Consider the following 13,583-nt stretch of genomic DNA (forward strand, 5'->3'; position numbering starts at 1 on the left):
GATTGGGACGTTCGTTATACAACTCAAGAGACCAAAGTCGGACCGTCTCAGCATTCACAATCTTTCCCCTTTCGGTAGGGTTGGTGGGCGGATTTGAATGGTCTCTTGTGGGCTGAAATGATGTATGGTAGGGCCGGAGCCAGTGTGGGTGCAGGGGGGGGCTCCACCCCCTACCCCAGGAACTCCATTGGAGCTCCCACAAACCTCCCCTATAAATTTGAAGAGGAAGAAAGAGGGAAGAGAAGACGGGAGGAGGAAGAAGAAGAGGAGAGTCCCCTGAAGCTCAATCCTGCATCTGTCACTGATGGTTTGTTACATCCAATTAGGGTTATGACATCTTTGACTGGTGCACGCCGCAATGACAGTAGTAGCAGACCAATGGTCACGTTGACGCGGGTGCCGCGCGCGCCACGCTCCGACAACAATGCTCGACGGCCGACCAACCATGCATGGGCGGGCGGGCATCGATCTGCTGTTACCTTTTCACCGAATGGTTGCATGCCGCATGCCGCGGACTGTGTGCCTGCTAGCTGCTTCAGTTTTCATGCGTGAAGAAATTGAACACGTCTGCCACTGTGGGTGTGCATCACACGATAAGATTGGAATTCAGACCCTAGCTCTGCTTCTTACTCTGCGCATATATGTTCCAAAAAAATTGTCTTGTGCGGGAGAAACATGTAATCTATAAACACAACCCAATATATTATCTAAATGTTGTAAATAAATTCCAAATAATTGGTTTAACATATAAGGCCTATTTATTAAAAATTGGGAATAAATGTATTGTATATATTAACATTCAAACGTGCTTAGGTATTTACCAGGCTTCATCGTTCTAGAATACATGTCTGCGTGAAACCATGCTAGATTTGAACCAATTAGTATAGTGAGCGCACAACACATTTCTACATTACGTCTACTATCATTGCATTTTCATTTACCTACCAATCATAACCACAGGATGCCCAAGCACTGAGGCAAAAGTTGGTGATCGATGTGTTAGTGTTCGATGGGAATGCATATCGGAGAATCCTTCCCCAATGTGTCAAGATATATCTTAGCCGAATCACAGGAAAAAACATTTCGTAGCGAGATCTGGGTGCTAAGATGTTGTGAGACTTGGCTTGTTTAATTTGAAAACTATTTTTGTAATTTGTTATTGTGTGTTGATAATATTAAACCTTCAAATAATATGTATTTTATATATTTTGTTTTGTTTGTTTGGAAATATTCATTGTATGCCATTGCAACGTACGGACACAAACCTAGTATATTATATATTATATATCATCACCTGAAATAGTGGTTGCCATCGTGTCCTCTCGATCCTCAAAAACTTGATGCTGAGCAGTACACTTTGGTGAAGAGTGGTTGCTACGGTGGATTTGATTTGGTGTTAAATCTAGTTGTACCACTGAAAATTGATGGAGCAAAGGGGCCGACGGATCCATGGTAGTGTGGCTTAGCCGCTGCTACTTGTGGGTTTGCCCATTCGACAAAGGGAGGAGGAAAGACGTAGAGATGTGTGGATCAAATTAAGCAGAGCAGAGGGTTAGAAACAGCTAGCCACAGTCCTCTGCCTCACGGAGCCACTGAGGCATATGAGAGATGGAGCTGTGGCGTTGCACCGGTACTCTGGTCCACCATGGCTGTTGCTCATCTTTTCTTGGTGGTAGTCCGTAATCCTAGATTCCTGGTGGAGCAAGGTCTCTGCGGGGAGGAAGACGCCTGGGGGTCGATACCAACTAGCAAGCACTCTGCGGCTCGGTGCAGGAAGAGGGAGGACCCTGACTTGTGGGGAAGCCGAAGGAGGCTGTACGTGCCACGGGGAAGTTGTATTTACATGAAGATAATGTTGGAGTATCGTTCTTTACTGAATTTGCTTTTGTTTTATGTGATTTTGAATTGGTCAAATGCAGCTGAAAATTGACATGCTCATAAGTAATTCTATAAAATGGATTTTGCTGCAAATTTAATTCTCATGAGTTTGTTTTGATGTGTTCTCTGTATGCTCAAGACAAGAAATGAAATAAACTCATCCACAACACATGTACATGATGCTATGTTATGCTTTAATGGTGCGCATGATAGTGTGGCTTAAATTTTAAACACACTTAGAGAATTTGGGTCATGACAATACCGTCCGTGCACGTAGTTGTTACACAGTTCCAGCATGCCGAGGCGGAGGCGTCGCGGTGGCAGAAAGCCGCAGTGTTTGTAGAGTCGAGGATTTCCCCAACCGTTGCCGCCGCGAAGATGTTCGAGGAAGATGTCGTGCTATTTGGAAGGTCTCTTGCGAGGCGAAGGCGGTTTCTCTCGAAGCTGATGTTGGGGTTGAACTTCCCTGTTACAGCGCAAATGCTGGTGATGATGTCTCTAGTTGGGGCGGTGCTTGAAGCGACACAGATGCCAACCATAGCAAGCAGCAGCAGGCGCGGCGTGCTTCGAGAGCAAGCAACTAGCTCTTTGGTTTGTCTCTGGGAGTCTCAGGTTCAATTATATATGCGCTCTCACCAAGATTAAGGAGACGAAGGATACAAGGTGCAGGGAACATGGAAGATATTGAGATCGGGGCGTTGTTGTACAACTCAAGAGACCAAAGTCGGACCGTCTTAGCATTCACAATCATTCCCCTTTCGGGAGGGTTGTCGGGCGAATTTGAATGATCTAGCCGGAATGGTGTATGGTTTGCAAGGGCGGAGCCAGTGTGGGTGTAGGGGGCTCCTGCCCCCCCCCCCCCCCCCCCCCGAAACTTCATTTGAGCTCCCACATGCCCTCAGACATTTGTTTGTATAAATGTATGTTGCATAATTCATGTGATATAAATATATTTTATACTTTTTTACTATAGTGTTTGTATATAAATTTTGTAGGTGATTAAGGAGACCTGCGGAGCCACGTGCTAGTTAACCACTGGTGCCTCTGTGGCATCATGATGGCGGAGTTGCGCCTCCACGGGCCCGAAAAAGCTGACACGTGTGTTAAGAAAAAGAGAATGGTCCGTACACATACCATACCACCAGCTGCTGACTATAAAAATTATTTGTAGTTTTCCCTCATCCCATTCATATATAATTGAGCTCTTCACTATTAATACATGATCCACTTGTCACTCTCACAAATTTTCTTATTAATACATGATCCACTTGTCACTCTCATAAATTTTCTTTATTTTGTGCATAAGCATACTGTAAGGCCAGTCTCAGTGGAGTTTCATGAGAGTTTCATAACATTTAATTTTGCTGATGTGACAGGATATTTATGAGGAAAGAGGAGAAAGTTTCATGAGATGTGAGAGAAGTTTCATCCCCATAAAACTCATTCGGTTTGTTTATCTAGTTTTTTGTCTAGATAACCGTGTGATGAAATTATGCATTGAGACTGGTCTAAGCTTACAGCCCACCTCCTTTCTCTTTCCTCTCCTCTCCCATCCATTTCACCATTTAACCAATTTACAGTTCATCTCCTTTTGCTTTTCTCTCCTCTCCTCTCCTCTTTACTTCAATATTTAGCCAATTTACATCCCACTATAATATTTGCTCTAAAACAAATCGATGGTCAGTTTCGATCTTGGTGCGCGCTCGCGGATTCGCATGCCTAGACATGGTACTAGGAAGCAGCTGGAAATGGCTATGCGAATCTCATTATCAGGACTGAAATGGTGAGCCTATTTTGCTTACAGTTTGGGCTGACCAATGATTTCCTGTACCGGACCAAAGCCTCAGCCCATTTTATTCCGAAAAATGCAGCCCATTTCAGTATCACCTGGGCCTGCTCGTTGGTTTTCAAATTCCACCTGACGGCTCTTGTACAAACTAGTCAGGTCGGCGCGCTACGCACGCTTGTAAAAAAAATATGGACCTAAAATATTAATAGAAAGATATTATCCGTTATTATGTTCGAAGCAACATTGTATCGGTGTATTGAGTTAGATCTAAAAATTACAGTAAAGCGGCATAGTAGTTTTGTGTCTGAGAGCGCGTCAATCTCAAACATTATAGTTTAGAGGTACAGGTAATTTTTCCTTAGGAAATTTTTTAATGTCAGTATGTATAGTTTAATTACTTTAGTAGGAAAAAAATAAGATTAGAAATGAATGAACAATTTAATTATATTTTGTGGGTTTACGGAGGGAAATCAAAACCCAAGAAGTAGTACAACTACCACATGTAGATATAGTATACAAAGTTTAGTTATTATTTTTATATATAGGAAGTAGTTAAATATATTTTGTATTGTCAAATAATAGAAGGAAATTATTTTTTTAAGATAAAGAGACTAACTTAATAGAATCGTGGGCCCCACGTGGGTCCCACCTGAATAGTACATGGGTCCTACGTGAGTCCCGCCTGAATAGTACATGGGTCCCGCTTGAATAATATGTGGGTCCCGCCTGAATAATACGTGGGCCCCACGTAAATAGTACGTGGGACCCCGCATGAACAGTGCACGGGCCCCACGTGGGGCCAGAACTCATGGGAGGCCAGCATTTCTTGGCCCGATAGTATAGTTACTCAATTACTCAATTCTTCAAGCATTTTGTATCAACAAATCCTTCGAACATTCTTCTCCCAGAAAAAAAAACTTCGAACATTCTACACACGGAGGCCGTCTGCACCACCAGTACTATTTAGCCGCGAGCTGGCCACCAACCAACTGGCAACTGCCGGCCGTCTACAATCGTCATCACACACACTCAAAACCTCACTACCAGAAGCCACACCTACCGGCTACCGGAGCTTTGCTTCCAACGCAAATCCATCGAGCTAGGCCACACCATGAAGCTGCTCTCCTCCGTGCTGTTCCTCTTGCTCGTCGTGCCTGCTACGTGCAAGTCTTCCACCACGCTGGAAGACGCGTGCAGGTCCTTCGCCGCCGGCCACCCGTCCGTCGGCTACGACTACTGCATCAGAACCTTCCAGGCCGACAGCGCGAGCGCCGCGGCGGCAGACGCGCGCGGCCTCGCCGTCGTCGCGGCCAGGATCGCCGGGGCGAAGGCCAACGCCACGGCCGCGCGCGTCGCGGTCCTGAGAGCCACGGAGACGGACGCGAGGCGGCGGGACCGGCTCGCCGTGTGCGCGGAGGTGTACTCGGACGCCGTGGACCAGCTCGCCCAGGCTGCGGAGGACCTCGCCCACGGCGAGGGCGGCGCTGGCGCCGACGACGCGGTCACGCAGCTGAGCGCGGCGCTGGACGCCCCCGGGACGTGCGAGGACGCGTTCGGTGAGGCCGACGACACGTCGCCGCTGGCCGCGGAGGACGCCGAGTTCAAGAAGCTCGCGACCATCGCCCTCGCCGTTGCGGCGTCGTCACTGACGCCGCCGCTGCCACCGTCGACGCTGACGCCAATGATTAGTGATTAACATGTAAACGTGACTAATAATGGAGTAATAAGCATGGGCAAGGAGAGTAATTAAGTACGAGTTACTAGAATGTGTTTTGAGATCTTTGTGTTCGGTTTCCCTTGCTGTATGGAGTTTTGTTGTGCGTGCCTCAGATGCACGCATGCATGCGATGTGGTGTCGTTTGGTGTAATGGGCGAGTGGCGCCTGGAATCGGTGTCGCGCCTTTTGCTGGTCTTTGAACGTGGATTGTTAGCTGTGCGGGACACTTGAGCCTTGAGTGGAAGCAACGCGTGCTGCCGGCTGCAGTGCACTTTCGCCTTTCATGCCTAGCTTTGGGCCTTCTTTTTTTCACTTATGGTATGTGGGCATAGTGGGCGTACGTCCGTGGTGCCGCGTCCATAAGCCCGGATGGGCAAAACAGTTGTTAGTAGTAGCCGACGGGCGACGGCAGGCTGCTCAGATCAGATGCCGAAATTGTTTGGACCCGGTAGTTCCATAAAGAAAGAATCACACGGTGCGTCAGAAGAATTTATTGGTTCATGGTGCGTCGTACTGTCTGTATATCCGCCGCAGACCAGCTAAAATACTACGACGTGGCGAACGATTTTGTCCTTTTGTTTTTTTAAACATTTTGTCCTTTGGTTTTGAGAGAGAGGGCAACCTATTTTGTCGATCAGTCTTGCTTCCGAGTTCCGAGCTTCGATATTCCAGTCCAGCATCACGTTCCGAGTAAACTCCAAACTGACGTTTTGGAATGTTTTTTCTTTTGACATTTCGGAAATGTATGACCCAAGGCCCAAGGATCAACTGGGCTGGCCGAACTGTTAAGCCCACAAAAAGGCCTCTGCTCAGCCCATAACAGAAGAAGGCCGAAGCCCACGAGGTGAACATGTTAGTACCACCAACACATCTACTTCTTCAGCCGGGTTGTTCGCTTTGGCCCAAGGTTCCCGGTGTGCGTGTGTCGGGCCCGGCTTGGGAGCGGCCCGTGTAAGTGGCGTGAGTGAGCATCTTGTTGCTCGGCGGGGTTGCGTCTACAAAAGGGAAAAGAGAGATGAGCTGAGTATGAAAATGTAACAGACAAATATTTCTCTACGAGAAATCTGTCCTCCGAAACCCTTCTCCAAGTTTGCTGCCTCCTCCTCCTCCGATCGCTCTAGGTTGCTAACATTCTGGTATCAGATTCACTGTCCTGGATCCCCTTCCCCCTCACCACCCCTTCACCCGCCTCCAAAAGCGAGCAGGCGCCATGGATCCCGCCGTCAAGATCATCCTCGATGAGATGCAGCAGCGGTTCTCCGACGAGCTCCGCAAGGGCTTCTCCGAGCATGACGAGAAGTGGGACCGGCGGTTCTTCGACCTCGAGCAGTCTCAGGGCGCCCGGCTTGACCGCCTGGAGGACGCGGCCCAGGTGTTCGACGAATGGCGTCCCCGCATCGAGGCCACCGTCGACGATGTGAAGCTCGAGCTCGGCAAGGTCACTCGCTTCTGGGACCACTCCTTCCGCGAGCGTGCTGTCCCAGAGCCCCCCATCTTCCCCACCCCGCAGTCGGCGACGGAGCGCCTACCTGCTCCTACCGGCGCTGACGGCCCCGCTAGGCGCCGCGTTGAACAACAATACCGGGATGAGGGGTTCGGATCGGTGTTGATCCACACCCACGTCCTGGTCAAGGGTGCGTTATCTCATTCTTCCCCTCCACCCCTTCCCTCCACTAATCCTGTTGCCTCTGGTTTTTCCCGTGACAACCCCATGCTAGGCAAGTTACCCAAACTGCATTTTCATCGCTTTGACGGCGAGAATCCTAAGCTCTGGATCTCTCGCTGTGAGGACTATTTCGAGATGTACTCTGTTGATTCGAGTTTATGGGTCCACTTGGCCCTCAATCAGTTGGACGGCCCGGCCGCGCGCTGGTCCCAATCGGTGACCAAGCGCCTGAAGGCGGCCCAGTGGTCTGAATTTTGCTCTCTGTTGCTTGAACGATTTGGTAGAGACCAGCAGGAGTCGTTGATTCGGCAGCTTTATCATATTAGCCAGGATACCACAGTCGCAGATTATGTTCAGCGTTTTTTTGAGTTAGTCGATCAGTTGATTGCTTATGAGCACACTACAGATCCCATGTATTATACTATTCGTTTCATAGATGGGTTGCGCAGTGATATCTGTGCTTCAGTACTTGTTCAACGTCCATCTACGCTAGATTCTGCTTGTTCCCTTGCGTTGTTGCAGGAAGAAGTGGCCTCTCCAGCCCGCCAGCAGGATCTCTGCCGCCCTGAAGCTGGTTTTCAGTGGAAGCCTCCACCACCTCGGACTCCGCTTCCTCTCCCTGCACCACCTAGGGTTGATAAGTCCGCTCCGGCTTCTTCCTCTGCGGTGGATGACAAGCACAACCAGGACATCGGCATGCCTCCAGCAGACAAGTTTGCTGCCCTGAAGGCCTATCGCCGTGCTCGTGGCCTTTGTGACAAATGTGCTGAGCGCTGGCGTCCCGGCCATCAGTGTGCTCCGACGGTACATCTCCATGTGGTGCAGGAACTCATGGACCTTCTGGCTATGCCCTCTGAAGCGGCCGAGACATCACAACCTGCTGCCGAGTTGTCTGATGAGCATGATATTTCAGGCTCTGACGGTCAGTTGTTCGTTGCCCTGTCCACTGCTGCTTTTGCTGGAACTGACGGCCCTAGAACCATGTGTTTCTTTGGCTCGATTCAGAATCACGATGTGCTTATTCTTGAGGATTCCGGCAGCTCCCATTCGTTTCTTAGTTCTGCTATTGCTGATAAACTACCTGGTGTTCAGTTGATGCCTACACCCATCAGAGTACAAGTGGCCAATGGTGACGTCGTGCAGTGCTCCTCATTTTTGCCGTCTGCTTCATGGGTGCTTTAGGGGTATAATTTTGCTTCTGACCTGCGAGTGTTGCCTCTTCAGCACTTTGATCTCATATTGGGAATGGATTGGCTCGAGTCTTTTAGCCCTATGAAGGTGCACTGGAAGTCCAAATGGATGACAATTCCGTATGGCAATTCTACAGTATTATTATAGGGTATTCTACCTGATGTGCCTGCCGATACTCTGGTTCAGATTTGCAGCATTGTAGTGGCTGATTAGCTGGCTGAGTTGACTGCTTCTCTTCATCCTTCAGTCACTGCAGTTTTGTCAGAATTTGCAGCAGTCTTTGCTCCTGTTGATGGTCTCCCTCCCGAACGATCTTGTGATCACTCCATTCCCTTGGTTGCGGGCGCCAAGCCTATTTTCATACGCCCCTACCGTTACCCGCCTACTCTGAAGGACGAAATTGAACGCCAGGTGCAAGATATGTTAGACAAGGGTCTGATACAGCCCAACAGTAGCCCTTTTTCATCTCCACTGCTGTTGATCAAGAAAAAGGACGGTTCCTGGCGGCCGTGTGTTGATTACCGCTACCTCAATGCCTTGACTGTGCGTGGCAAATTTCCCATTCCCATCTTTGATGAACTAGTGGACGAGTTGGCTGGCGCTTCCTGGTTTTCCACTCTGGATCTCAACTCGGGCTTTCACCAGATCCGAATGAAAGCAGGCGAGGAGTTCAAAACTGCGTTCCAAACGCACTTCGACCATTTTGAATTTAAGGTGATGTCCTTCGGCCTCACTAGAGCCCCGGCATCCTTCCAAGGCGCCATGAACAGTACCCTTAAACCCTTGCTCCGCAAGTGTGTTCTTGTCTTTTTCGACGATATCTTGGCGTACAGTCATTCCTTTGAGGATCATCTGTCCCACCTTAGGGCTGTTTTCAGTTGTTGGCTCACGACAAATGGCAAGTTAAACTGTCCAAGTGTTCCTTCGCGCATCGACAAATCTCTTATCTCGGACATATCATTAGCACAGAGGGCATCTCTACTGACTCTAGAAAAGTGCAGGATATGGTGTCCTGGCCGACTCCTTCTAATGCTAAAGAATTGCGCAGTTTTCTCGGCTTGGCTGGCTATTACCGGAAGTTTGTCCGTCACTTTGCAGTGATTGCTCGTCCCCTATCTGATCTCCTCAAGAAGAATGTGATTTTCGTGTGGACACCTGACCATCAAGCAGCTTTTGATGCTCTTAAGGCCGCCCTCAGTTCTGCGCCAGTCCTGGCTACTCCAGATTTCAGTAAGCCCTTCTCGTTGGAAACATATGCTTGTGCTAATGGCGTTGGCGCTGTCCTCATGCAATCCGGACACCCACTGGCATATATCAGCAAGCCCCTGGGTCCCAAATCATCTGGTTTGTCCACATATGAAAAAGAGTACCTCGCCATTCTTCTTGCTGTTGAGCAATGACGCTCCTACCTCCAACATGCAGAGTTTACTATTTTCACCGACCAGCGCAGCTTGACCCATCTCTCAGACCAACGGCTGAACACCCCGTGGCAGCAGCGGGTCTTTACCAAACTCCTCGGCCTCCAATATAGGATTGTCTACAAGCAAGGCTCTGACAATCGTGTGGCTGACGCCCTGTCCCGACACCCTCACCCACCTGAACATGTTCTGTTGGCCACTTCCTCTTGTGTGCCATCCTGGACTTCTGCTATTATTCAGGGCTATGATCAGGATTCTGAGGCTCAGCAATTGCTCTCCAAGTTGTCCATTGATCCCTCTTCAGTTCCTCAGTTTTCTCTCCAAGATGGCATTCTTAGATACAAGAAGAGAATCTGGTTGGGATCCAACAAAGCACTGCAAATGCAACTCCTCTCTACCTTGCACGACTCTCCCATTGGTGGCCATTCTGGTTTCTCGGTTACATATCGCAGGATCAAGCAGTTATTTGCCTGGAAAGCACTGAAGTCTGATGTCAAGACCTTTGTCTCGAGTTGTTCTACCTGCCAGCAAGCCAAGCCCGATCGTTCTAAATACCGGTCTGTTGCAACCCTTGCCAGTCCCATCTTCAGCATGGCAGATCATATCGATGGATTTCATCGAAGGCCTTCCGAAATCTCACGGCAAGTCTTGTGTGATGGTAGTTGTTGACAAATTCACCAAGTACAGCAATTTCATGGCCCTGGCTCACCCGTTTTCAGCTGCTGATATTGCTAAAGTGTTCTTCGATAACATCTATCGGCTCCATGGCCTCCCTGACTCGATTGTGTCCGACAGGGACAGGATTTTTACAAGTGCATTTTGGCAGGAGCTCTTCAAGCTGGTCAAGGTCTCTCTGCGCATGAGCACAAGTTACCACCCGCAGACAGACGGGCAAACCGAGCGTGTCAACCAATGTCTCGAGACATTCCTCCGTTGCTTTGTCAACTCATGTCCTTCCAAGTGGGTATTGGTTGAGCTCCGCTGAGTATTGGTACAATACGTCAGCTCATTCCTCCATTGGGTGTTCTCCTTTTGAAGCGCTGTATGGCTATTCCCCACATAGCCTGGGCCTCCCATCTGTGCAGCACGCGTCTGCTGATGTATCTCAGTGGCTCCAAGAGAAGCAGCTCATGCACAGACTCCTTCAACAGCACCTTCACCGCGCCCAACACCGCATGAAAACTCAAGCCGACAAGGGCAGATCTGACCGCTCCTTCCAGGTGGGTGACTCGGTATACTTGAAGCTGCAGCCATATGTGTAATCTTCTCTTGTGCCAAGAGCTAATCATAAATTGGCTTTTAAGTTCTTTGGCCCGTATCAAGTTATTGCCAAAGTCGGACCAGTGGCTTACAAATTGCAACTCCCTCCGACATCATCCATCCACAACGTTTTCCACGTCTCCCAACTGAAGCAAGCTCTTCCTAAGTCAGGTCTGGTATCTCCTTTCATTCCTAATCTTGATGACACTTGTCAGTTCCCAGAGCAAATCCTGGCCAAGAAGATGGTTCCAAAGGGTGTGAACTCCATTCAGCGCGTCTTGGTGAAGTGGTCTGCCTGGCCCGCATCTCTGGCTACTTGGGAAGACATGGAGGCCCTCCGTCAACGGTTCCCATCAGCGCCCGCTTGGGGTCAAGCGGGTCCTTTACATGGGGGAGATGTTAGTACCACCAACACATCTACTTCTTCAGCCGCGCCTGGGCCTCGTCGTTCGCTTCGGCCCAAGGTTCCTAGTGTGCGTGTGTCGGGCCCGGCTTGGGAGCGGCCCGTGTAAGTGGCGTGAGTGAGCATTTTGTTGCGTGAGTGAGCATTTTGTTGCTCGGCGGGGTTGCGTCTACAAAAGGAAGAAGAGAGATGAGCTGAGTATGAAAATATAACAGACAAATATTCCTCTACCAGAAATCTATCCTCCGAAACTCCTTCTCTAAGTTTTCTGCCTCCTCCTCCTTGTGGCAGTACCGCCCTAATTAATCCGGCTCAAGTGCGCTAACCATCATCTTAAAGACAATCCCAGCTAACACGCACTTCAAACGGAGTAATTCGGCAGTGCTGTCGGGTAAAGTCCCGAAGAATCCACCTGAGCGTCGATCGAACCCAAAGCTTACATGTAACCCACACGAAGGTGAGTCCAGAGAGTACAACATTACACAAATATATTACATTACGGAGTCTTAACTTAATTATTACAAACCAAGTTCGAAATCTTTGAAAGGTACTTGAAATTCGAAATGAAAGTAGTTCAGAGTTCACTGCAGCGGAAATAAAACGAGTTCTAAACGACGATACATGATGTCATGATGAAGCCCGTACATGACATCACTCGGCATTGCCATCGTTGGCCGGAGTCGTATCCCACTCCACCGACCAACCAGGGGGTAAGGTACACGGCCAAGTCAAGCTAGCAATCATGTCCTCAAAAGTATTACCTGAAATAAAATTGAGCCACAAGCAAGGCTGAGTATACTAATACTCCGCAAGGCTTACCCGACTAGGATATAACTAACCTTCTAACTAGACATGCAAGGCTTTTGGCTTGAGGGGTTTGTCTTTGCCGGAAAGCAGTAAGTCCTTATTTTCCGATTTTAGCTTTCAAGTTCTATTATGCTTAACCATTCTACATTAGCATCTATCCTAAAGCATACATGGTGGAAAGCAATTATTTTTCATCATTCAACCATATTTCTCATCATCATTGTTCCACTTCTTACTCTATGTGGCAAAAGGGTTAAGCAGTCTCAATATCCGTGAGAGACGGACGATTCGAATCGAATTTGTTAACCTGGCCAGGCAGACCTAAACACACGCATGGGGAATGCAGTCACCCACGCGACTTTTCCCCTTTTTCCCCGGGCATGAAACAGGCCCACCGTCCTAGGGTGCCCTGCACCCGTGCGTGACCATAGACCAGACAGTGGGGAGTATGTTCCACGGCCGGTTCCATCAGGTACTTAAGCTTACCGATTACCATATTCTCGGCATGTGGTTAGTACGTTCAAACGCTTAACCACCACTACCACACACCGCGACCTTATCCATTTTGACTAAACAGACGGGGTATCACAAGTACAACAACCCCGCCCGTAAACCTTATATGGCAGTGTGTAGTAAGCATTCAACTCCTACGAGCTCGCGAGTGACAGGAAATCACTCGACTTCTACCGAACCATTAGCATAGCCGACTAGCGACCTACACATACTAGTGTTCAAGCATAGGTACCTAGGATCATGCAACTAAGGTTCCAAACAATTCCTGCAACTTAAATGCACAATAAACAGGAATACAAATAGTTGCATAAATTAAAATAGGTAGGACATGCTCCGGGGCTTGCCTTCCTGAGCGTAACTAGCTGGGGGCTCTTCCGAAACTGGGTTCGGGTCTTCAGTAGCTTCAGTTAGATTCACTTGAGCTTCACGCTGCTCACTCTCGGACTCTGGCACCAACTCGTACGTACCGTCAGGGAGAGTAGTCGAATCTATATGAAATGCATATGCGTGAGTTATTTTAGTGATACGATTTAATCAATTCTTCACTAAAGACTCGTAATTCAACGCAACTCAAGATGATTTATAAAATATTCTGTTACATTATTTGGGCAACCATTTATAGAGTAATAATCATTATACTGACTCCACAAAGTAACTCGGATGGGTTGTCTCTTTTATCCCTATGCAGCAAAAGAAAGATTTTACTTATTTATTGCTAGGTTAAGCATGTCCTTATCATAAATAAAGTTACACAGAGATTCTAAGTTTGAAATTTTTATGTAAGATACAAATCTAAATAACTTGCCTACTGTGAAATTTTCAGCCCATTTCATGCAGCCTATTAACCACGAAAAATAAAACAAACAGCTACTACTGGAAACAAAAATGAATTTTACAGGTCAAACTATGCAAGTAATGGTAATGAAATTTTAACTGAGGTT

The 13,583-nt window shown here is 48.2% G+C and overlaps 1 protein-coding gene across 1 annotated transcript; it reads left to right on the forward strand.

Moving 5' to 3' along the window:
• Nucleotides 1-4,619: 4,619 nt before the first annotated feature.
• On the forward strand, nt 4,620-5,610 carry LOC120654207 (pectinesterase inhibitor 12-like). The gene has a single exon (XM_039931741.1). It carries the CDS (start codon nt 4,779-4,781, stop codon nt 5,361-5,363), a length of 585 nt encoding a protein of 194 aa, XP_039787675.1. The 5' UTR covers nt 4,620-4,778; the 3' UTR covers nt 5,364-5,610.
• The last annotated feature ends 7,973 nt before the right edge of the window (nt 5,611-13,583 follow it).

The sequence above is a fragment of the Panicum virgatum genome, chromosome 1N, assembly GCF_016808335.1.
Source record: "Panicum virgatum strain AP13 chromosome 1N, P.virgatum_v5, whole genome shotgun sequence".
NCBI lineage: Eukaryota > Viridiplantae > Streptophyta > Magnoliopsida > Poales > Poaceae > Panicum > Panicum virgatum.

What these genes read in the sequence shown, in the direction of transcription:
- LOC120654207 (XM_039931741.1), top strand. Translation starts at nt 4,779, where the DNA reads ATGAAGCTGCTCTCCTCCGTGCTGTTCCTCTTGCTCGTCGTGCCTGCT.